This window comes from Ascidiella aspersa, chromosome 2 (genome assembly GCF_963924565.1).
Source record: "Ascidiella aspersa chromosome 2, kaAscAspe10.2, whole genome shotgun sequence".
In the NCBI taxonomy this organism is placed as follows: Eukaryota; Metazoa; Chordata; class Ascidiacea; order Phlebobranchia; family Ascidiidae; genus Ascidiella; species Ascidiella aspersa.
In genome coordinates, this window is record NC_139448.1 from 10,993,874 (window position 1) to 11,020,265 (window position 26,392).

At 41.8% G+C, this 26,392-nt stretch overlaps 1 protein-coding gene across 1 annotated transcript; it reads left to right on the forward strand.

Moving 5' to 3' along the window:
- The first annotated feature begins 299 nt into the window (after positions 1–299).
- LOC146163624 (inactive tyrosine-protein kinase transmembrane receptor ROR1-like) lies at positions 300–25,990 on the forward strand. Its single transcript, XM_083381218.1, is given in 20 exon segments — positions 300–591; positions 8,974–9,073; positions 9,295–9,332; positions 12,375–12,495; positions 13,701–13,876; positions 16,289–16,325; positions 17,486–17,625; positions 18,294–18,514; positions 19,240–19,440; positions 19,879–19,999; positions 20,979–21,154; positions 21,478–21,600; positions 21,780–21,890; positions 22,058–22,237; positions 22,640–22,818; positions 23,141–23,270; positions 23,526–23,645; positions 23,893–24,029; positions 24,295–25,196; positions 25,199–25,990. Coding segments are annotated over 20 exon segments (3,342 nt in total). The 5' UTR covers positions 300–503; the 3' UTR covers positions 25,240–25,990.
- The last annotated feature ends 402 nt before the right edge of the window (positions 25,991–26,392 follow it).

Sequence of the window (26,392 nt, forward strand, 5' to 3'; positions counted from 1 at the left end):
TTGTATTCATTGGAATGTATTGGATTAATGTTTATCAGCACAGCCACACATGCTAGACCAAAGTTTAATACGTCGAAATATAACGTTTTTAAGGATAAAGATCTCATTAGCATATTTGTTAAGTTGCGTTTGTTCGAATTTGTTAAAACTAAGTTTGTATTTGAATATTTGTAAATCACGTGTTTATTTTCGTGCACGCTGTCAGCTGTCAGCCAATCAGTCGACTGACGGCTTAGAAATATTTCCAAAATTGAGGCTAATCCCGTTGTTGTTTATTTATCTTCGCGACCCAGGTCGGCGCACACAGTTTCTAGGAGTTGCATAAAAGCTGTCAAGAAAGTTGCCAATTGCCGAGGAGACGCCCTTCCCACCAAGAACAGCAGCCGACCCAAATTGGATTTACGCGCGCGATTTCCACGCGATAATTGATCTTCTCGCCAAAGACAAAAGACCGCGCCGCGACCGCCATTGTTTCCGACCTGCTGCCGCGGAGCAACGCCGCGATGCGACCAACTAGTGAGCGCCAACGGCGCCGGAATAATGCCCTGGCGCTGCTGCTCATTGTTTGCTGTATCAGCGCCGCGCCGAAAGGTGAATATGTGCTGTTTGTTTGTGTGCGTGTGCTGCCTCCATCCTTTGTGCGGTAATTGTCTATCGCGCGCCGCTCCATTACCTCGAGACTGGAATTAGAAAGTGTCGAAGCTGGATGGCTGGCGAGCCCGCGGTTGATTGTCGGGTGACAATAATGTTGCCAGCAGGAGTAAACTGCGAGTCTGGCAATTAGAAACGGCAATGGCGCGTAAACTGTTTATAGCAATTTGGGAAATTTAAGGAGAGTGTTTTTTAGGAATGGTGTAGTTATGGGACCTATTCACCAAGATTGGCGCTCCGCGGCGATTTATAAAACGCTTAGCGTTTGTAGTTGGGTCTCCAGCATTGACTTTTGAACATGAAACGATATGACTCACATTGGAAAAGCCTTGTGATTTACACATTCAGTTTTTTACGACTACATATTTTAAAATTACGATTATATTTACCATAATGTTAACTTTGTGACTTGGCGATGATCAATTTACTTGGTGATGCAGCAAATAGTTTGAAAACCTTCGTCCGGACCACTCCGGTACGTTAATCAACGAATTTTATCGTTTGGAATAAAAAACACGAGAAAAACCTCATGCCGGTGTGCTTCTAATCTATAAAAAGCACATTAGTTTATGGCAATTTGGGGAATGTTTGGGGGAAAAGGAAAACAAAGGAGAGCTTTTTTTAGTAATGTCGTAATCACCGGACCTATTCACTAAGTTTGCGAAAATTTCTTAAACGCTAGTTAGTAGTCGCGTTTTCAACACTGGCTTTTAAACATAAAAGGCAATAGCTGACAATACCAAAAAGCCTTTCCATTTATACATTACTTATTTCAGATTACAATTGTACTTGCCATAATATTAACTTTGCGACTTTGCGCTGCTCATTTGTCTTCACGTTGATGATACAGCGTAACTTATAGTTTGGAAAGCGCTGTCCGTACCACTCCGGTACGTTAATCAACGGATTTTATCGTTTGGTTTAAAAAACAACAGCAAACCCCAACGACCTGCTGTATTGCCACATGCCCCAGCAACCAGCATCCATTTTCCCGTTCAATCAAGATCACCCCTGTCGAATTTCGTGGTACCACGGTCGACCAAGTGGGTGTCGTGTTGCGCAAGTGCGGCCTGCAGCTCGTTAGCAGCGTTTTGAAGTTTGACCTTTTCTCAGTGCACCTTGCTACCTGAAGTGGCTTGCATATGTCTTTCCACCGATCGCTTTTGCCAGCGCCAAACAGCTGGTTCTGAGTTTGTGTGTAGCGTGGGTGTGGTGTGTGAGTTGTCCCGGGAAGAAGTGGTTTTCAACTGATGGGTCGCGACCTAAAATTTAGCCTCTGTTTGATTTGGTTGGGTCAACGCGAACGACTGTAGTTGTTCGCATATAGTTAAGCTTTCTGCAAAATTTTAGAAAATTGTGGAAATTCGAAGCATGGCTCATATGAAACAATTGTGAACCTATCGATGCAAATATCTTTTTTGTGTTTTGTGTACTTAAGCTAAGAAAAATTTAAAACAAAAAGAGGAAGTTGGATCGCCAAAGCTTTGTTAAAATACTTAGGCTCGGGTAGTCGCAAAAAAAGGGTTGAGAAACATTGCCCTAAACTAGAAAAGGTTTTACATTCGTGTGATGATTGAATTGTAACCAAAACATTTATATCGCTTAAACATAGTTTAGTTTATCTTCGCCAGACCTTAATCTTGAGCTTGCAGTTGGTTTTATTGCCAAAAATGCCGCAAAAAACTCGTTTTTTCGCGCAACTTAACCTGTCACATAATAATTCCATTCTACTCTCCGTCCACTGCTATAAATAGTTTGCAGTTTGCCAGGGTCAACGCTCCTCCGCGACCCATGGCCCACTACTTCGGACCCGACCCTAAACAACCTTCCCCGGGTGACACTGATCGTGCGTTAAGCGAGTTTTCCACCCCCGGGGATGTTTTCGCCACGCGTGTGAAGAAAGGGTCGAATCGGGATTATCTCCCAGCTCCTCAACCCCCCAGTCCCTGAGCCGCGTTGATGTGGGTTAAGCCGATCGCCGCGACAGCACGTATGGGGCGACTCGCTTGAACCCCCCTTAGATTTTCGGCCCCTAATTAGGCGAACGCAAAATCGCCTTTCCAGGCCCTATATGCGGATAAACGCGGCGAGATTTACGCCCGCGTTCATAAAATTGAGGAATCGCTTGTTTTGCGACTTGGATTAAAGTTTAATGCTGGTTTTATCATGCATGGATAACTAGGTGTCGCGTACAATTTCCTTACAGATATTCAGTGTTTTCTTGTAGTTTGCTGTGCCCTTTTTGTAACACATGCCTAACAAGCACGCACTATACTATTCCCATGACCGTTGTTAACAAACAAGAATAGCTTGTATATATCGCGACGTCAAGACTTCTGTTTTAGAAACACACCGCCGCTTATTCAAAACCAAGCGTTCCTGACCTGTTTTCGCAAGTGTGCGAGGCGCGGATGTTTACCTGTTTTTAATGCAACGTCGGAATGAGGGGGTGGTAGGAGGGGTGGCTCTAAAATGATGACCGCGTCTCGTTTTTTCGCTTGGCTTGCCGCACAGAATTCGGCGGCGTCGCGATGTCGCTTAATACAAGACGCGCGGGCAGCTTGCCTCGGATGCCTGATACGCGCATCGTCGGATTGGATTACCGCCCTATCGCCCCTCGATCGTAGCCGAGGACATTAAGTGGGGTCGTGAAACCGCGAGGGACCTTTTCTTTTCTTGTATAGGTGCTGGTCTAAGGCGGGGGAGAGGGGATTTTAAACCGTGGGTATGTGTTGGTGGGTATAGGGGCGAAGTGAATGCTGCTGGCCGATGCTTTAGGCGCCAATTGATTTTGCTGAAAAGTTACGTGTCTAGGATGGACTCGCCTATGTCGTAGGCTACTGTTACCATCATCGGTTCAACGGCTGTGGTGATGTTTTTAAACTATATTAATGACACAAAATAATAGAACTCTTTTTAGCTTGTGCGTTTTTTGCGTAAACGATCAGAAACTTGCCTGAATTCGGAAAACCAGGCTCGCCTCTGCTCGCGCATTTCTCAATACGTTTTAAGCAAATTGACAGGTTATTTTTAATTTTTTCGAATTACCAGCGCCGCAAAATCCGCGTTTGTTTTCTTTGCAAAGTGACGACCGGCGCCCTTCTCGCCGAATCCTTGTTTTGCTCGCGATTTTCACTCGGCTGCGGCGAACGGCACAAACCTGCTTTCGGGCGCAGGTGAACCGTTGCAACCGCGAACGGCGCGACCCGTGCATCTGCTGCTAGAGCTTCACACGACAGGTGCTAGCTTATATCGAATCGTTTGACCCGTTTTTTTGGCGGGGGGTTGCTGTGACACCGCGGAAAACATAGAGGAGTGTTTTGCGATCGCCATGGAAGCAGGACCGCCGCTACAAGAATGCGGAGTTAATTACCCGCAGACACAACACTATTCGGATTAGTTCCGCAATGTATGTGAACGGATTAAGTGTCATAACTTGTGATGGTTGCCGCGCTCAGTTGCCAATATTCGTTAACGTTCAATAAGATTGTGTCAGCAATATACCGTTGAAATAAGAAATTAGAAATGATGTTCGCCGCTCTGCTGTCACCCGTTTTAAACATGCTAGCGATGTCTGATGATTTATTATGCCCTGGAAAAAATCCCCTTTTTGTAGTCAATGTTTAGTTTCTTTGTTTTATTGGTATAATATCCAAAACTCGTTAACCATCATCTCGTCTAGTTTGACATTCGTGAAAGTTATACGACTAAATGTCCAGAGTGAAGTTGTTTTATTGGATTAAGCCCGAACGGTATTGTGCGTCAGGTTTGAGCGTTCTCAGCTCTTATTGGGATAAAGCGACTTATAGGATTTGCCAGATATACAAACAACTTTTATTGCGCTGTCTGCTTCGACCAAGTAAGTTGTATTTGCACTTGGTGCCAGCAACTGCACTGGAGCTTAATCGCTCCGAGTGGCAAAAACCTCGAAACAGCATCAAAACCACAGCGATTCAAGTGATAGCAGTGGAAAACATACTCGAACTGCCCGGGGCTCTTTAGTCTGCCTTGTCTGTCGCAGCAACCTGTAATATCAAAGTGCTGGGCTCGACTAAGCCTGTTGTTAAGCCTTTACCGGCCTTGCCTCAAGTCGGGCGAGCGAGCAATTTGATAATTTCCAGCTTGGCTGCGTCGACTAATTGTATTTGCGCTTGACTTAGCTAAGCGCATTTAAGGTGCTTGGTGCAAGAATTCGTAACATCCATGACTATCTAAAAGGCTGTATCCTCTCTCTGCCTAAATGTTAATTTAAACCGCTGAAAAAATGTACCCAATGTTAATGCGTTTAACGGATTGGTCCAGCGAAACAATTTGTAACACTTTTTTAAATATGCGCCAAAAAAGAAGTTTTTTCCCGAGATTCTTAAGCTGACCATAAGTAAAAGGACCCACTGTTTTTTTTAAAGGTTGGGTATACGACAGTATAACTTTTGGTGGCCTAATTCCGGTTACCAACTTTGCACTTCGTTTAACACTGGACTTCGTGATCCCCAAAAGTCTGATAAAGAGTGTAATACATTATTCATAATACGCCATTAAAATGTTGTAAAGTGTGATCGTGCGCCAGCTATAAAACTTCAATTTATTCCGGATGACCACAGGCACATCTGTTGTCGAGTCCAATGCAGCATTCGTTAGGAGTCGATGTAAATTGAGCAACAGAGGACAATTATGCCTTCTGTCTAGTCTGATGCGGCAACTTATTATTGACCGCCGAAATATACACGCATATGGGACAACAACGTTACATTTCCACCACGCATACCTGGCAACTTATAGTAGTTTCAACATTGGATTTGATTGACCAATGCTGAGAAAGACGTCACCAAACTATATTTTAGAGTTTAGAACTTAACAATTTTTCTCCTGTTAAAAAGGAATTAACAGTTTAATAGACGCGAAAAACAGTTCACCAAACTCAGAAACTGTTTCAATTTACAGAAAGAAATCTTTCAACAGTTCACCCAATTATTGCCCTGGATTTAAAGGAGGATCCCACTTAAACAATCTAATTCGTGGCAATTAAATCGTAAATGTGACAGTTTATTGACAAGTCAACCTTCTGGCGTTTTATCACTTCTGTAGGAAGTAAATTGGCAACCGCAACTCCCAAAATTTCATCACATAAAAGTGATTTACACATCTGGTCCCGATCTAGGCTAACACATACAGTCTGTCAGTCGGATTTTCGTCCAAGGGAGTTGTTCTGTCGGTTTGGAGCATAACTTGTGTAAAAAACCTCCGTGTGTGGTTTTTAGGCAGACTGGGAGGGTCCGCCCGTTGTTTATAGATGTCAATCCGGTCGGGCTTTATTGCAGTGTTGTGTTTTGAGAGAGTGCTTTTTCTGCGCTGATTGTCATTTTCTTGCGGGCGCTGCGTGTACTCTTTCACGACATAAATGGCAGTAACGTTTTCTGTCCTGCCTAGCTCCTCTCAATGCTAATAGACGCTCTATATATGGTCGGTGAAGATAAACAGTTTTTTTTTTCAGCACGAAAATCAACTGAAATTGCTTCTGTTGTGCCCAATACAGGCTAATATTATATTACGTCAGTCAATTATGTAAACGATCAATATAGTTTCAGTTTCATTTTTGTTAATGGCACGCTCCTCAAATTAGTTTTTTGTGCACTTTTATGAAGAAAACGCCTTATTTGTATTATATTTTTAAACGGTAATAGGTTATAATTGTGTAACTTTTTCACTGGGTGTATTTTACGCATTTCCCTTTACGGTGTCGCAATGTTGCCACCACGACTGGTGTTTAGGGAGGCCAAACAGAGCCAAACCCGGTCGGTGTTGATACTGAGGCGATGTTAATGGGTCAAGGCGGAAACTAGCGGGTGGCCCCTCCACCGCAACTCTGATTCCAATACAAACCGGCGAGCCGGCGCGATTGTACATTCGTACAATGACGAACGTCAGTGTACTTGAGAGTTCGCTGTTCCAAGCCCGTTTCTGTTTGCATACAAGGGCGACATTATTGTCAATGTTAAATGTACGGCGGAAAAAAAAGCGTAGCTTTAAAAGTGGAACACTCTTCTAGTATGAAAATTCCCCTTTGTGTCCAAAGCAGCACATTCGTTTAAAGAACGCTGTAAGTCGTTATGTTCGTTTACGGTTTTGTACAAACATCTTTAAAAAATGTAGTCACAAAGTTTTTAAAATTTAGCCGAAAACAAATAATTTTTTAAACTTTTTTCCTGCGGCAAACTGCCTTTGATAGACTCCTATAAATCATCGATATGCCAACGCGTTAAAAAAGCCCGAGCAATCATCTTAATAGCGCGTTTCTGGCGTTTTGCTGGAATTCATCCATCACCTATTGTCGAGCGGCCGGTTCCATGAGTGAAATACGAGCTTACCCCCTCTTTGGACCCGCTTATGTGTCTGTGTTTCTTCCAGCGGCTCCGCCGGTGTTAGGGGGGCGGGGTGTGGTGATGACGCGCGTATTGCCCAGTGGAGAAAGGGTCTTCGACGCAAACGCTATTTTCTGCGACCGCAGCTCAACGAAGGCGCTTGCTCCACACAAACATTTTCGTTTCGCGAACAAAGACGGCCAAACACGGGCGTCATTCACTCGCGATTTCGGCGCGTATTTGCTGCAGCCTTCCATATACGCCGGCCGTGTTTGGCCTCGCTTTGTGCTGGAGGGAGCGTTACCGCAGCCTTTGCGCCAACTGCATCGCGGTGTTTGCCAAGCAGCCGATTCCCCGGACGCGTCATCGGGGTCCCGAGCTTAGGTTGTCCGCTCGAATGGAAGGAAACCGTAATCTAATCACGGCCGATCGAGTCGAAACCGAATAAGACGCGAGATTTTATTCGCGGCCGCTGGATCGAAATCGATGCCGCCCCCGTACTCCTTAACCTTTTGCTACTGCTTTTGTTTCGCAACTCCGGCCCACGAATAATGTATTTCACTTTTTTGCATTTAAAAGTAGTTTTTTTGTAACTTGCGCGTTTGTTGCTTCTAAGAAAAGTAAAACTAGGGGGTTCTGGATGTGAAACGTTCTGTACGTACTATTTTGAGTATCATAAGTTGTTCTTCTTAGTTACAAGGTCGAATATTATTATAATTGCGTTACGATATGTTATGCCAGTTTTTGCACCAAGACCTAATTTTCATGGCCACTGCATGCGCGGCAGACTTAACGGCCGTGGGAATTCATTTTGCGTGAGAGTGTCTGCTTTGTTTGCTGTTGTTTTGCAACGTTGAGCCCTTGACCCTCGAATTGACTAAACATTCGAGGCCGTATTTCGGGCTTCGATTCCGAGCCGAACGGCTTAAGCCTCGATAAATTCGAGTAGCCGTTGTTGATACTTCGTTTAATAGGTTCTCAAATGTCGAAGCGAAGACGAAAAGTGCTCGTTAAATTAAATTGGCGAAAACTTGGCTAAAGCAATATAAGTGGAAAAACTTGACTGGCAATAGACAATCGTTACGTTTCATGTGGTAATAAATTGATGGTCCACTTAAAACGTTTTTTAAGCTAATGAAGAATTTTTTCAATGAGCATTTTCAGCTTACATTTTAAACCAAATCCACATGCCACAAGGCACAAACCAAAAATATGGATAAACGGCTGTTTTGAGCTACCTCGTCACACGTAGTCCGTTATAGAGCGATTCGTCATTGCGACATGTTCTCATAGGATTATAAACGACAACCACATTCCATCGCACGTTTTCTTTTTCTTTAGAGTGACCTAAATTAACTGCTTTCACTATATTAATTGTTACAGTATTAATTGGTTTGAATTTGTAAGCTTATAGGACCGTGGTTCTCAATATTTCACGTTTGGCGACCCCTCTACATTGGCTCTCAACAACTTTCTGCCCCATGCTACCGCGTCACAAAACGTCCGTTATTCCAATTCGTCATTGCGACATGTTCTCATGCGATTATAAACTCGAACCACATTCCACCGCACGTTCTTTGAGACTTCTCCCACCTTAATCCTTCGCCAAACATCCTAATCCGGAGCAACGGGCTTCGGGCACGTATCGATCAGCGCAGTTAACGAGAGTCACCTGGCGTAGAGGATAAATCGCTAGATCGTAACGACGCTATACGTGCATTTCAATAGAGATTTCTCAAATGTGAACAAAGTGTGTGGTTTATTTAACACGTACGGTTACACAGCCACTTGTTTGTCAAGTTAATCTTCGTTTCCGCAACTCTCCCGTTCACACGTTTGTTTTTGTGCAAAAATAAACCACATTGACTAAAGAGATTTTTTTTGGTTAACATGTGGATATTTTACAAGATTTTTAGTCAGCTTTTTACCTCATTGGATATACAATTTTTTTTTCAATTTACAGGAATCTGCGATAACACAATAAACAACAACATCCGTGACGTCAGACAGATCCGAGACCTTACGTCACAAAGCAACCCGTCAGGAGGCGACGATTTCGAAGGGTAAATACATTCTACTGGGTGTTTACACACATACACGCTCTTTTCGTTAGGGTTTCGCATATGGATCTATATTACTTTTAAATATTAATACTAGCAAAAATGTAAAAACACAAATTCTCGGTAAAAATAAAAAGTCATAAAAAAATTTATATATTTAGCGGGTTTAAAAACCTTTAAATCTATGAAATTTAAAAGGATACATTGTTTTGTTTCCTCTGTAGATTGGACGACATCCTTACAGCGGCGCTAACAGAATCAGGTAAGTTTACTCTTGTGTTCGTTGGTTTATTTTTGTTTTTTAATTGGCGCACAATGTGCAGCCAAGAAAGACAGTCCATTTGCTCGTAGAGGCTAATCCACACCAGAGCGCGGTTCGTTTCTAGTCTCGGGCTCTCGGCTCTAGAACAGTCGAACCAATTTCGTGCATATTAAAATACAGCTCGCTGAAAGCGATTAATCGATTAAAGTACATTAGAATCAGATTACAAAGGAGCTGAGCGTTGTCCCACAGGCCATTATGGAACCTGCGTTTACTAACACCACATCGATTACAACCATATGGTTGCAATACAGGCAATCGGGCACTGTTGAATAAACTTAGGGGCGGACAACGCCAATTTGAGGATTATATAACTGAAAGAAACGGAAACTTATTGAAGCCTAACCCAAAGTGGCGGTACTGTCAGTGGATAGTAATCCAAGCCACGCCTTATTTTTTTGTGACGTCAATAATTCTGTGCTCTTGAAGTGCAATTTCCTCGCAACAACCTAATTATCCTGCGTTCTTTTTTTCTGCCAACCACAGCGAAAAAAATCATCGGTCCGACCTATTTAAACCGTCGTCTTCTAATCGCGAAAACGGGCCAAAAGTGACCGCGACGCGTATGGACAATCGAATCGCCATCTGTCGCCTGCTGACCCTCGCAGTCCGACGCCCGTTCCGTGTCGGCGAGCGATTTTTAAGTTGCCACTCTCTCAAAGCGTTGAACCGCCGCCGACCTCGCCTGCCAAAGTAAAGTAATCGAGTTCCCGCCGGCCGACTAAGGGCTAACAGAGTTCAGCGCAAAGGTCACGCGACTTTGGGATTTCCGCGTTAATTCCGGGCGCTTTTTTATTGTGTATTGCACTAGTCGAGCCGGGAATGTACAATGTACGCATCCGGGTTTTATTGCCTGCTTGAAGAGATATTGATCACTGAGGATTAGCGCAAGTTTATTGCCGCTATGCTCCCACAGGCTCGTTGCGATATTACAAGGTTAAGGTAATCGCATTAGACCAGTTTATCTTAAACACTGAGTGGATTACACTATAAAGCACAACAAAGCGTTACAAGTTGACGATGAAATCAACATTTAAGCTTTAGTCTGCGTACAAACATTGATTGATTTATTTGCCTGCTTTAATTTATTCAATATGGTTGCATGTATTTTGGGTATAGAACGTTGGGATTTATAGCTATATTTTGCAAAACTTTTCTATAAATGCTACATTTTGCGATTTTTTTCTATAAATACACTTCGACATCATTTTTTGGTCCACTGCTGCACCTCATTATATATTTGCTCTCACGCGCGTTACGGAATCGCTACTGGCCTAATTGTGTTGACCTTGGCTAATTACCAGGCCCGAGTTAAACATGGATCGTTATTTCGGTTCCACCTTTCCCAATTAGGTGTTGGTGTCGTAATTAACTGTGCCGTGAATAGCAACGCCATCTCCAAATCATTTCGGAAACACTTAGAAATGAAAACACTACTCTTAAGGAGCTTTATTCCGCTTCCTAACTGCTGAGTAACTGTTTTTCACGCCCCAGTAGCGCAAACTATGGGTCATGCAATACTGCTAAGATGCCCGGCTTCCGCTTCAAAATGTATAAAATGGAGATCTGAACGAACATATTAACATTTGCATTATTTTTGGTTGTATTTTATCCGACTGAGAATGAATTGATACTAATGGGTTTAATTTTTTGAAAACAAAATTGATGCTTTTTTGTGTTAATTTGGAATTTTTGTTTGGCTTTTAAAAGAAAATTGATCTTTTGTTCACTAAACAGTCGTGAAGCGGCCAACATTTTTATTAAATTACTACAACCGTTTCCCTGTGGATTGCCGAGTGTGTCTTGCAACGGACACCCTCTTAAGATAAGAAGGGTTTAGTAAGATCTACTTCGCTTGCAGAGAGCTGCATTAAGCTGTTGACGTAGCTCGAAAGACCACACGTTTGACAGTGATCGGTTGGGTCCTGCCTCGTTCTTGGCCGCCTTGCATAAATTTTCGTCAACTTGCGTTTTAAGCGATTTGCACGTCGAACGCTAACAATTACCCCCCTGGAGCTCAAGTGGGCGTTTAGTGTGGGCTGATTCGAGATTACGCCGCCTTGACTCTCAAGAGGGATGCATCAATCTCGCAACGCAAAACGCTTTGCATTTTCCACGCCGGGTGAAATATTCTATACTAGCTCTTAAAAAGATAACTAACCAACACCTGCTTAAGTTTTGCGTATCTTGATTTTAGAGCGTATGCAATCGACTTCTGTGCCCCTATATGAGCAAAACTAAAATCCTGGACATATATGCATATATTATGACCAAGACCATTGATCAAAAAAGAAGATTACATTTGCCTTTCCTTGAGGGTCTCTGAATTTAGGCGATAAAAGCTGCCGTCTTTTTCACATGTCACTCGATGTCTCTCGTTTATCCTATAGCTATTAGCTTACAATCCAAGCACACAAGAAAAATCCTTTTTCCGAACTCCCACAGGCCAAGAGCGCTTTTTCTGCTGTGATAGTGACACGCCTCTTGGCAACAGTTTAGGATCGCTTGAAACCCGATAGTTTACCCACGTTGCGTGCATGAGGGCATGAACGAGTCTGTCGCACAGTTCGGCCACCAACGCAAGTCCACACAGGACACGGTTTTCCGAAAACTGAGGCTGTTTTCGAAATAAATCTCGCCGTATAAAACTTCGCAAACGTGCGCGTTTAAAGTTCCCGCAAATCGCCAAGTCTTTTGAGCTTTAATCGCAGCGGGGAACGCGGGGAATCGCTGAACGGGATCCGATAACCCTAATCCTAAAATTTGAAACCACACACAAACATACGGCTGGATTTGGGCAGAGTAAACACTCAGGCGAACACCCTTTGCTCAGGCGAACACCCTTTATCCAATGCCTTGTTTTTAAACTGTATAAAAGTGACAAATGACGCAAGAAGTGGTGTGCAACGTTTTAAGCGGTCAGCAAATGAACTTAGATAGATATGTTGCCATGTATTACGACTTGTGTTAACTTCCTTTTAGACGACGAAAACGTGAATCTCAAGGCCGAGCCGATGGAGAATCAAACGTTGACTTCGGGAGATCGCGCAACTCTTCGATGCAGAGTGAAGGGAATCGGCTCCAGTAACATGGTCTACACATGGTAAGACTCCCTTCTTACCTGGATGCTTACTTGGTTTAATCAATCGACAAAGCGTCGACTTTTTGTTGCAACATATTCTGCCGATTGATATTTCTTGTGTTCTGTTGTATGGATGTGTTACGACTCTACCCAAGCGTAGCCCATAACTCCGGTGCTTAACCTGCCTAAAACAACAAGCAAATCCGCGAATAATGCCTCTTTCTCGTTAGTGCTGTTTTGGTGATTCGGGAAGGATTTTAGGAACCGCCCCGTCGTGCCAACTGAGGTTTAAATTGACGAATTACCAGAAGATATATTAGCTGATCCGCTATTGACGTACGCAAGTACAGCTCTGTAGAAAAATCAGCTTCTTATTGACTTACGCTTATTGTCATTTCTGAGAAATATAGGATCAGTTGTTGAACCTACATATTGCGTCGTTAATTGTTATATGTCGAGATATTCTATTATAAAAAAAAAACAGGTCGAAAATGTTTGCCAATTTGTATTACTTTTGGGTACGTCTGATTCTTTGTATTGCATTCCAAAGATGTGCTAAAACGAGCAAAACTGATGCAAACGTACGTTTTCCTAGTTGGTAGGAAAAAAGTTGATGTAGCACTGAAAACTTAGTTACTTTTTTAGTTTACATCAGGGGTCGGCAACCTTTTTGGCCCTGCGGACCGGTTTGAAACTAAAATTTTTCCGCAGACCGGCCTTAAAAAACAACTTATGTTCAGTAAAGGTAATGTATTAAAACATTTTTTTCAATGAACCAATTAAAATGCATACGTTTGTTTCAAAAACTTTCCTGCCTTAACATCAAAATAATGAATGATTTTGCAATGCAACTCATAGGGCCACAGAACACTGGTTTGTTTTGAACCTCACGAGTGCTTAATACTAATAGAGATTTTTTATCATACCAATCAATGGAGTATGTTTAAACAAAAGTTAATGTGTTCTGAATAGAAGACTACATTTAATTATTTTTGACTTATTTCTGTTTTTTTCCGCATTTTACGTACGGTTTGGGTTTAAATAAAAATTTTAATCTGGCAACCCTGCTACGGACCGGTAATGAACTCCTCGCGGACCGGCGGTTGCCGACCATTGGTTTACATGATACTAAACAAAATGTTTGTAAGGTTTAAAATGCTGAGTTAGATTGCAAACCATAGCTGAAGTTCCTAAATTAAAATTCTAATTCATTTATTTGTTTGCAGGTACAAGAACAGAGTAGCGCTACGGGACGACGAACGTATCAAGATGCGCAACCGCACCTGGGGTTCTAGACTCGTCATCAGTGACGTGTACACCTCGGATTCGGGACTTTACCAGTGCGAGGCCTCCAACGGTTTGCGTCGCGTCAAAACGGAGGCCTTCCTGCTCGTCACCTTCCGTAAGTTATACCCGAGGGATGGGGTAACTTATTGTGGTTGAAGATTATCGACCGGAGTTTTGGGCTAATTAAAAATTAAGCAATTCACAAAAGCGACAACGTCCTAATAGGCAATTTTTAAATGCCCGCTTAATTCTTCGTGTAACTGGCAAGGTGAATGCTGTGCTTTTAATCAATAACTCGTATTAGTGGAAAGATTGCGCAAAGTTTAGTGTAGCCTAATCAGAAACTCCTGTCCTGTAAAGGGGACTGAAGTTTTTTTTTATTTAGTAGCTGCCTTTACAACGTATGGAAACAATTATGATCCATAGGATAGGTACAACAGAAGTAAACAGGTTGATCATTTAGCAATTTCAAATAAAGTTTGACATTAATTTTGCTGAACTAAAACGTACATATGCCCAATTAAAATTTTCAAGGCGAATATTTTGCTATTCTCCTTTAGATAGACTTTCGCTATTCACTTTTTTTTAGTTAAGCCTAAATTATTTCTTGAGCCTTCAATAACAAATCGGTAGCCCTGGAAGGGCAGATTCCCGCAATTTTTTTGGCGCAGTTTACCCGGAAGTGTTTGTTGCGACTTTGTTGGCGTTTTTGCCTACATTGACCTTAAGCCTTAAAACAACATGTCAACAGAAAGGCCCATGGAAAATTGCTACCAAAGTCAACACCAGTGCGCCCTTCAAGCGCTTTTAAATACAGTCAGGGCCTGCGTACCCCAACGCAATTTTTAAAATAACCAGTTCCTACCCGCGTAAGCGATATACCGTGCCCTGGCAGTAGGCATATAACCTTCTATGGCTTGTGTGACAAATTCAATGGAGTTCACAAACGCTTGCAAAAACAGCGATGTTATCAGTCCTATTTATTCCTCCAGTGGAGTATCACCTTTACTTTAACCCGAGGTTCAGAAAAAATCGCCATGAAAATCAATTTCGTCTTCTCGGGCGATTAGGCAGCGACTGTATTCAGAGACTCTATTTCCTGCAGACAAATTACAAATGCGGACGCAACGTTACACTTGAACGGACAGGGTCCCATTCCCTGTTTATTTGCTTACATGATAAATTCCCCGCTCCGCCTTTCCACGAATTTGGAGCTTTAGAAGCGATTATTATCCGCCCTGACATAGACAGTGTTTTGCTAAAACCCTCTTTTTTTGCATTGCTGATATTTCACTTACAATATAAACGCAGTTTATGGTTTGAAACAAAGATATGTAGATTGATAATGCTTCTAGTCTTTATAATAATGTAACCAATGTAATCAAATTCGCCTGAACGAAAGATTAAGGTTCGAATAATTTTCGCTTATGTCGATGTTTCTGAAAGGCGTTTCCTAATTGGTCGGGTCGTCGCTTTGGACTGAAGTCGACTAAATGCTTACGTTTAAGCACGATCGATCAAATGCGTGATTGGGCGTCGATAACTGCTTTCGCAACAGTAGAGGATTAGTTTTGACGGATAGAGTTTTATCGTCGACACGTTGTTTTTTTCGTGACGACCCTGTGCCCTTTTGACTGGGGCTATTTCATTGCCTTGCGGTTAAATTACGTTAGGTTATATATTTTGATTACTAAGCAATTCAATATTCCTGCAATCTACAGTTGTTTGGTCGTAATTTTGCGCCTCATAACGCCTGACTGGTCCTTTTTCACTAAAACAACTTTTTGGTTTGAGTATTTTTTTCGGATACAATAGCTAATCGCTTGTGGTTTGCTATAGTTTTTCGTGTATAGGTTTCGTTACGCATCTCTTGAAAGCGTATGTCATCGCCCGTAGTCTTAAAATCCCCCGAAATAGAGGCATCAGTGCAGGTTCTATGACCATTCCAAACGCCGAGTCGGGTTCTGTCTATTATTTTTAGCCGTGCGGTATAAAACAGAGTAAAAAAATTCTTAAACGTTTAAGCAAAATACCCGAGGAATTGAAGGAAGGCCAAAGGTGTCTGATGCTTTTAAAAAAAATCTAGTAAACTGGCCCTTCGCCTTAAATATTAGCGCTTGGTATTAGATTACCGACAACCCGAGCTTCTTACAGGTGACCCGCTTTGTTCTGTCGTGTGCTCAACTTAACCTTGGCGCTCGGCTGTCTGTCGGGTGACGACGGATCGCCACTTATCGTGGTGCCAAATCTCGCTGCCCAGAGGCATCAGGTTCGCTGCGTTTTGTATCGTTTTCTCTGGCTGGGCTACCGAATCCTTCCGGTCAAATAGATTACCAGCGAGATATATCTCGGCCTGTGTTTGTTTTTTAGCTTTATCGTTTGCTGATCTGCTATTCGGCTGTGTCCTTTGTTAAACACGAAATTAGTTCAAGGCAAATTATCCGCACAATCGTGATTTAGTCTAGTAAATTTAATGGTTGGTTTGTGTTTTAAGATAACTGACACATGCTGTTCTTTTTTTTTTCAGACAAACTTCCAGAAGGACAAGGCCCGAAAATTATTCAGTAAGTGTGTTTTGATTTTATGCGTATCTCTCTTATGATCACGATTTCCTACACAGCCATTTTTATGATTCAAACGCATTAGGGCACTTTGAGCAATCTTCTTCAACCCTAAAGGCAGCCGATATGTAACTGTATATCCACCTGTCGGGAAATGTGCACAGGTAAACGACCTTAGGGTTTCGTTAGAGGCGCGAAGGAATTACCCAAGTTTTATCTGCGCGAATTTGCGTCCGTCCAGCGCTGCTTATCTGATGTCCGTTGTTATGGTAACGTTAATTCTGACTGATCGCAGATGCCTATCGCCCTCTTTGACGCCCTGAGCTCCGAACCCGGCCTGCCTTATTGCGAATTTAATGAGAGTATTGCGTTCGGCGATGTTTGCCAAACTAGCAGTGATGGGGTACTGTGGCGAAAACTCATTCGAAAAGTTTGTTGTCGGCTAAACCGACCCAGTGTAAACCGTTTGTCGAAAAGTTTGATGGAAGAGACGTACGAGGTAAATTTCACCGGACACAAAAGTACACGTTGAGTTTAAATGTAAATTCCCTCTCTGTACAAACGTTCGTCCTTACAAACAATGTACAACTTGTTTATATTCATTAGGGTTTATCAACTTTCAGGGGTCAAATAGTTTTTTAGGCTGGGTGATGTGGTTCCAACATGAAACAACATATATTTTGGCTACCTTAAGTGCACTTAAGACAATGTATTGATTTGACTTGACTTAAGTACTATAGAAAAATGACTTGGGTTGGCATTTTTTCGTAAAATTTGGGTATTTATCCTAATTTTTACACATAGAACCATTTGTTTGCCGTATATTGCGTTTTTGATATTTTTCGTTTTTTGGTATTTATTTACACACACGTTTTGCTCATAATCAGACAAGTTTACCGAATTTTAATAGCTTATTGTGTATTTTTTGTGACAAGGACTTGACTTAGACTTAAGATATTTTAACAATGACTTGACTGGGACTAAAGTTATTTCAAAATGACTTGTTTACAACACTGTTGTTTTCCAATGTGTGTTTAAGCCGAAGGACGTTAAAAAATATGAGGTTACAGTAAAGGCGAGTAGTTCCAACCTCTTGTTTTTTTATGATTGGCTTCTAAAATAGGTTTTGAGGTAACGTTTTGAACATATTTGTTTTCCTTTAGCTCAATGTACCAAGGCAAGTGCGAGAAGTACTCAGGATTTGCTTGCAAGGAGTTCTTTTCGCGCGGCACCGTCTACGTTGATACTTTCCAAGTGCAGCAGACCCTGGAGGACATGATCACGCAAGCGCTCACCGCTATAGGTGAGTCGATGCTGCGCCACTATTCCTTTAAGAATGTATGGATTGACTTTCAATGTATTTGAACTTTAGCCATTACATGTATGGATGTATGTAATGTCCGATCGTAGACGATACCCGATGCCAAGTGATAGTATCGATGCCGATGTGAATTAAATTGATATAGAAATCTCTGAATTTCGTCATTTGTTATCGAATCGAATCGTTCTACTTAAAAAAATCGGTATCGAAATAAAACGTTAATTATCTCACTATCTAAGTACGTGTTTAAAAACATTTGTATTATGACTTAAGTATTTAATTAAAGATTTGTTAATCATTTTTTAGTTATTTCTGATTGACTAAGACCTTTATGTATCGTTTTATGAATAATTTGGTCCGAGTATATAACTTTCGCCCAAACTACCAATTTTTTTTCTTTTTGTTTTGGTAGATGTTTGGTGTTAAAGCGTTTTCATATACATATTTAGCAAGGAACAAGCTCTTTAAAAAAGTTGTACTTTTCCGCCCGTTTTCAGAGCAAATTTATCTTAGAAACCGTGGTTTTGCAGTGCTTATTATTCACCCCTATTTTCATACACACTTAACGTGGTGCCCACCAGCGCTCGCCCGTCTAAGAACTCGGACACAGGACGATAACAAAATGATAATAACTAACACTGTTCCCGCAGCCAATCAGCCACGGATCCCGCAGAAGTGCCAGATCTACGCCAAGGAGGCCTTCTGCTACTTCCTCTTCCCACCGTGCGTCCACGACCGCTTCGATCGACCGCTCAAACCGGCTACTCCACTGCGCCTATGCCGCGAGGACTGCGAGCTACTCAAGTACGACGTGTGCGGCAACGCCTTCTACCCACAGGACCACGATGACTCGCCCTTCTCAGTCATTGCCGTAAGTTTCCGGCCAGGTTTTCGTCAGAATTATGCCGGCAAGGCGAGGGCACATTTTTGAGTCGGGTTCGGCTTGAGTAGCGATTCTGCCGGGCCTTGATTCGTCTTTTAGCTTCTGGATATAGTGAACTTTTGAAGCAACCGTTTATTACAATTTTCGCCTTATGAATAAAAAATGAAAAAATGTCTGTTTGAAGCAGCCATCTAATGGATGATTATCTGTTTACTTAGAGCAGGGGTTCTTAAACTCATTTTACTGCGGACCCCTAAATTTTTTTTTGCCTTGCATGGACCTTAGGCAAAAAATAGATTTCATAAATTTGCTGATGTATTCTAAAAACGTGAAAGTGGAAGTGGAGTCTAAATAAATTCAGTGCAAAATCGTTTTATTTTTAATCAAACTGTTTCAAAAAAATAATTACATCTTAAATATACACTAATATTTCAAGTAGGCCATTATGGACCTACTAAAACTAATTCACGAACTCCCAAGGGGTCTGTGGCCCAGTTTAAGAACCCGCTTAAAGTGTTTAAATCTATTTACAGTACAGACGTGGTTTAATGAAGGAATATTTCAAGTATTTAAAACGATTAAAGTAAAATTTACAAACAACCTTTATTGCATTACGCCAAAACATTGATACTGCAAACTTTGGGTATCGCCCGCACCAAAACTAGAAATAACTGTTTTATTTTTTTTCACAAAAAATGCCATTTTAATTACAGCAAATCAAGAATACGGCCGACTGCTCCAAGCTTCCGCCAACCACTAGCTTGCGCTCGAACTGCACCAAGATCGGCCTCCCCAGCGTGGTGAACGGCAAGCACAAGTGCTACAACAAAACCGGCGTCGATTACCGGGGAACGCTGAGCGTGACTGCCGGAAGCGAAATCTGCGCGCCCTGGCCACAGAAAATGCTGCTTGCGGTAAGTCTAACCGTGCCCAAAGTTTTCGAACTGACTGGTTAAAATCTGGTATTTTTAGACATCCCAGAAGATATGTTAAAGGCTACAAAGACACAAACGTTGTGCAAACGTTACCGTAACTTGATATTCGTTTTAAAGATCCATGAATCTCAATGCGCTATGGTTATAGAGTATCTCCGTTTGACGAGCAACCTTTGGCCGTTTAAAGCTATTTTTGTCTGTTAAGTCTATATACGTTTACTATTGTTTCACAATTATTTGTAAGAAAATATGTGTTATTTGTTTGTCAAAGGTATAATAACAGCAACTAGCATGGGTAAAAACTAATGCCACTTTTTGTCGAAACAATAGCAAACTTGTGGTACAGGAACTATATCACACAATAAACGTGTAAAATAAAACAGTCCACCTAATGCCAGCTATATATAATTGCTGTAGCATCCAGAACTTTCCGGCGGTCACAACTTCTGCAGGAACCCTGGTGGGTCACGTGATGAACCGTGGTGCTACGTGGACCGAGAACACACAACCGCAGAATCGTGCCAAGTTCCCATTTGCAGTAAGTAAATCAAGTTGACGCGTGAAGAGCCAATGTATAGGTGTGGCTACCACTATATACTACAAAGTACTACCTATACTTTTTAGGGCTTTGCTATTTTCAAAATACGTTTGATGAACCACTTCTGATAAACAAAGAAAACATAAGTTTTAACGTCAACTGTTAGGTTTTTGTTAAAAGGCAAATTTAGTTTTCTCATATCAAACTGTGCTATGCACGGCGGTCTTTCTATTTTGCCTACTCACAAAATCGAAAATTACCCGAATACTTCGACAGAAAATTACATGCCCACACCTGCAGGGCACCGATATGTGTAATTTCGCCTGATTACACGAATTACGAGTCGTTGTCCTTTAAACTTCGATCGGCAAATTGTCGGGTGGACGCCTGAAGTTGCACTTGCGACCCGAATTATTGAAACGGATGTCACCAGCGCATTTCGTTTCGACAATACTTCGCCGCGAAAGACTTTCATTTTTGGAATTTGCAAAATTGCGACCTTTAATGCCGCGATAAAATATACTGTCTTTACTGAATCTTGAAACCAGATAGCCCTTTTTAACACTAAACTCTATTGCAATCTTGACTAGCTTTCACACAACCGTGCTTCATTAGGTCAAAGTAGGAATGCTACAAATTAGAAAAATTTATTCCTAGTTTGACCTGATGAAGTACTGTCTTGCGAAAGCTTGTCAAGATTGTTATACAATTTGTGTTGTCCTGAAAAGTGTCACCTGATTTATTAAATTATTTAAAATAAGTTATCAAAAAGGATTGTCTTTACTGAGGATCAGACACGTTGCTTTGAAAACCTTTAAATGCAAATCGGTCAACATTCAATTCCTTGTGGTGATGAATCACTTACAGTTTGCAATGTGAAATTCCATTAATATACGACGCCCTGCTTAGATAAAGTCGACGTCTCTATTTTCTTTCAAATTAAGACAAGCCTGTTAAAACCTGTACTTTTGTATCCCAGATTTCCACAAAGACGACACGCCTGATCTTATTATGATCCTCATCCCGGCTGTTAGCGTCCCACTTCTTCTCGGATGTCTCGTGGTGGTGTTCTGCGTCGCGTGTCGCAAGAAGAAGAAAGGAGAGCAACATACCAAAGGATCTCCCATGGAAAGCAAGCAGCTTTCCGTGAAGAAGGTCAATACAACTTTGTCGAAATTTCGAACAGCATGCTTCGCGCCGTTTTACTAGAAATCGATATTTGTCTACCTAACATCAAAAACATTAAAATCGTAAACATGGGAAGAGTTGTGTCAACTTTATGCCATTTATCTTATCCTTATAAATCTAAAGTTCGTGTACTTACATCAGTGTGTGATAAATTACTTTCAACATTTTGTATTATACTTTGAGCGAAAAGGGATAGGTTCCTTAAAAGATTTTACAGAATACGAAACTGTCGCTTATCGCTGGTTCACTTAAAGAGCTAAATTTCACACATTGGTTTTCTACTTTCGCAGACCAAAGTTCCCGAGCTGAGTTCAAACGTTGTTCACGTGATCGGCGAACTAGGCGATGGAAAGTTCGGGAAGGTCTTCAAAGCGCAGGTGCTCAGCAACCTGCATTACTGCCCCAGTGACCCTGTAAGTGCTATAACTTTCGTTAAATGCATGAACTGTACAATTCTTGAACTGTACAAGCCCAAATAGTGTTTCATCTTGATTGACGCTACTCGTTACTCGTTAAGGTTAATTTGTTACGAAATCGCGGCTTCTCCATTTCAATTGGCGAGATACTAAATTATACGATATTTCTCGTACAGGTTGCGGTTAAGACCTTAAACGTTGGAGCGCCTCCCAATCAAGTACAAGAGTTTCAACGCGAGATGGAGACTTTTTCTGAGCTGCAGCACCCGAATGTATCTTCACTGAAGGCAAGCTTTATTTAACCTTATATATAGCTTAAAAATGCCGCAATAGAGAGTATAGGCCTATACGACGTTTTATAGGTAGATTTTCTCAAAAAAAGAAACGATGGTAAGGGGCTTTATATTAACAGCAACGTTGTTGTTTTACACCTAAACAATTTTTATCTTTACAGGCGGTCGTGGTGCAGCCTTCACTTCGCTGCATGATATTCGAGTACACGAGTAGCGTCGACTTGCACGAGTACCTGGTGCTGCACTCGCCCCAGGCCGATTTCGCCAAGCCACCGAGTAGTGCGAGTAGCCACGCGTCCACCAACATCGACCACTCAGACTTTATACGGATGGCAATACAGGTAGAGTTGCTTTCTTACAATCAAGAAACTTGTTAAGCGCGTCTTGCTGACTAGCCCTGAGTTCGTTACGCTTTTAATTAATCTTCAATATCTACTCAATTTTTGTTTTTAAAGCCATATTCGTCTTACAATCTGGAAATCAGGTGACAGTGCTTAACGACAAATTGTATTAAAATCCTGACAAGCTTCCGCACAATCGTGTTTCTTCAGGTCAAATTAACTACTTAAAGTCTGTAAACAACTTAGCTTCATTAGGATAAAGAAACATTTTTTATTGTCAGGGCGGAAATTAAAGCTTATTTTAACAAAAAAATCCGTACTCCCTCGTCATATGTTAAACGAAAATGAAACATGTGTATTGAATCTTTTAATTGAATGTATTGTCGTTGCGTCTTATCACAGATAGCGGCCGGTATGGAATACCTGTCCAGTCACAATTTTATCCACCGTGACCTGGCCACGCGAAATATCCTGGTGACCGGAAACATGGAGCTGAAAATCAGCAACTTAGGGGTGGTGAGAGATTCCTACCTCTCGTGCTACTACAGATCGCCACAGGGAGGACAAATGCTGCCCATTAGGTTTGTTATATTGGACATATGGTGTAAGGTCATGGTAAACGTAGTCCATATAAATCATTTGAACTTAATATAATTGCAAACTGCAACCAACAATTCACAGTAATGCGTAGTTCTAATTGGTCGACAAAACGACCACTTTTTTAATACAGCGTACTTACTTAGACGTAATTGTTGACAAATGGATCAATCTGTGCTTAATATGCACGATTCTTTTTTATGCCTATCATAAAAGAGGAGAATTCGCATGGCTCCTTAAACTGAATGTAGTCGGTAAATTTAAAAGATTAGGTGTGTTTACAAGTATTTGAATTTCCGCTTTCAGATGGATGGCGCCCGAGTCGCTTCAAAACTGGAAGTTTTCCGATAAAAGTGCGGTGTGGTCCTTTGGCGTTCTCTTGTGGGAAACCTTCAGCTACGGCTTGCAGCCTTACTGTGGATACAGCAACCACGAGGTACGCCATTAAGTCATTGACATATTTGTAGATATATTTTGTTAGAAATACTGATGTGTGGCACACAAATGAAACCGCGAAGTGGGTGTATACTAAAGATGAGTTAATTCTTACAAAAGATAAAATATTGCATTCCCAGTATATAGCTTATGTAAACTAACAATGGAGCGGTTTTGATCAGAAACGGACTGAAAGTTGAATCCATTCTCTCGCTGTATTTAAAATTAATCTAATTTGTTGCGTCGAACTTTTCAGGTTCTTGACATGATTAGCCGCAGACAACTGCTGACTTGCCCCGATCAATGCCCGGCGAAGATTTATTCCCTGATGCACGAATGCTGGAGCAGTGCAACCAGCAACAGGCCGCAGTTTAAGGTTGGCAATGACTGTTGAAGTGTAATGTGCTAGTAGTTACTGATGGTACAAAAAAATCCGACACTACAAAATATCCTTGTGGGCTTGTATATTTTCAGACACAAGGAAATATATACAACTTAATTCTGTATGTTTCTGTTGTTATGAATTTCGAAAATGTTTATTTGGAACTGAGCCCGACTCCATTAGCAAAAATACTTGAAATATGCAAGACAATATCCTCATAATGTGCATTTATTCCATCCAGGATATCCACGCGAAATTGGTTGCTTGGGAGGGAACCAATACCACTCGCATGACGTCACAACTTGCACAGGGGATCCACCGTCAGCTAAACTCCTTGCAGCAAGGACCACAACAATATCCAGCTCACCAGGGCACCATGTAAGGATGTGTTCTGTGATCTTAAGATAAAATATAATAATGTTTACTTCGGGAATTACAACTATTAATATTTCTTTGGTAAAATCAACACCCAAGTTTTACTGCGACTTTTTTATTGATGCTAGTTGTCATCTAAAGAGAAAATATTAATGTTTATTCAGGGAATTACAGCTATTAACATTTCTTTGTTGAAATGAACACCAAGTTTTAATGCAACTTTTCATTCATTCATTTCGTATTCTATTAACACCCTATTGGTTACCAGGATCGATCATCCCCCAGTCCACGACGACATGCATCGGCTTCACCCCCAATACAACGTTTCGCCCAATGCGGGATTCTTGCATCCCTCGCCCCCAGGAGCTCCCCACACGAGTCCAGCGTCCCGGCTCTACCACTCTCCTGGCGCGACCACCAACTCCTCTGCTCCATCCTCTCACAACGCCAATGTTTACCAGCAGCAGCATCCGGGTGGCTACGCTCCTCACAACCTGCCGCCTCCTCCACACCAGGACATGAGAGTCTATCATCCCCAGCAGCATCATTTCCACCCTGGCTCACACCACAGCGGAACGCACAGCAGAAGTAGCGAGAGTGCTGCCTCATCCGAGTACAACCAACATCCTCCAGTTCGCGTTCCACAGCTTGCGTCCCATCCGGAAGAAGTCGATCCACCTCCATACGGCTACCTCCAGCAGGGAAGAACTTCGCGTCCGGCCCTGGGCTCTCACAGATCCCAGGATCAGGTGGATGGCAGCGGGAGGAACTACAGCAACGATGGCACGATGGAAATGAGCGAGGAACAGCAGCTGATCGTTAAGCAAGCTCGTCCAAACAGTGGCATGCGAGGCGACGGAAGGATGCCGCTCGCTGTTTACAAAGGAGAAGGCGAGTCGGAAGAGCCGTCTTCACCTGGAGGAAGGGTACGACCGACTCTCGCTCCCAAGCCGAACTACTACCATGAGGATCCTGAGAATCCAGATTCCAGGTTGTCAAGGCGACCAGGGGTTCCTGGAGTGAATCGGGATCGCGGGATGTCGCCATCGCGACTATCCGAAGAGCAGCGAAGCCGTAACGCCTCCTCCGGCGGCAAAGCGATTTCGTGCGATTCCGGGCTTCCGTGTGAAGAGCAGGACTTTGACAGCGAGGGAGCGGACAGCCACCGTCCTCTAATCTCCCCCACCAATTCAACCTCGCCCTCGCGCCCTGAAATTAAAAGTTCCCCTCTGGCCACTTAAATTAACGCCCTGGCGCATACAAAAGGTTGACCATCTGTCCGTCGCTGATTGACCGCCAAGAGAGTGCTCGAGTACGAGCCACGTTGGGCTTATTTCCTAGTGATCTCCATTCCCGGTAAAGTTAAGTTTTATCCAACGCGTCGACTTCTTTATGGCATTGCTGGCCGCTATTAACGACGCTACTCTTGAAATCAATCAGTGTTTTTATTTTCCTTTAAAGGGAATATTTTGTAAAGCTTTTCGGACGTTTTAGATATTTCGGGTATAGTTCTAAAAACGAAACTATGGTTAAAAAACTTTAGGGTTTATTCACGCTATATTCGCCTCCTCTTTTATATCTTTTGAAGTCCATAAAAACCATAAAAAAACGGCAGAAATTTTTTAACAAGCATATCGTCATGCTTTACTAATGTTGCTTAGTGTTATTTTTTTATGCATTTATCGCATTCCAGTTGTGTCTGAAAGTTGCCCCTGCCTTGTTCGCTTCGTTACAGTCGAAAGATATTGTATTTAAACGTTTAATTTAATTTTAGTTATTGATCGATCCCAAGGCTTGACAGACTGGATAAATCTACCACTGGCTAAGGCTAAACAAGTAAACACAGTACTCGTTAATATACTTTTGATGTTTCAGTAAGCTCAATGCAATGAATTGTATATACGAACCACTAACCTTTTATTTGTACGTTCTTCTGTGTCATTTATAGGATGCTGCAAAAATAAACCAACAGCAATGAGTTGTTTGTTTTGTGTCTTATAAGTTTATGCGAAATACAGATGCAAAGTACAGTTCCATGCTGGGTTACAGATACCCTTTACCACTGACAGAAACTTTTTGAATATTAAGACTGATTATTTTAAATTTACGAAACTTCTATTTAACCAGGATTCCTTAATGACAATAAAGAATACGTTACAGGCACTCCGAAAGAGAACATGAGTTCAAAAATCGGACAAAGACATTTTTTACAATATTGTCTTATGATTTACCAAATCTAAATTGCCAAAAAATGACTGAAACTACACATACGCGGTAATGGAATACTGGCCTATACAGCATCACAAAACAAAATAGCGATATTTTTAACAATGTGTTTCTAGTATAAAATGTCGATTATAAGAACC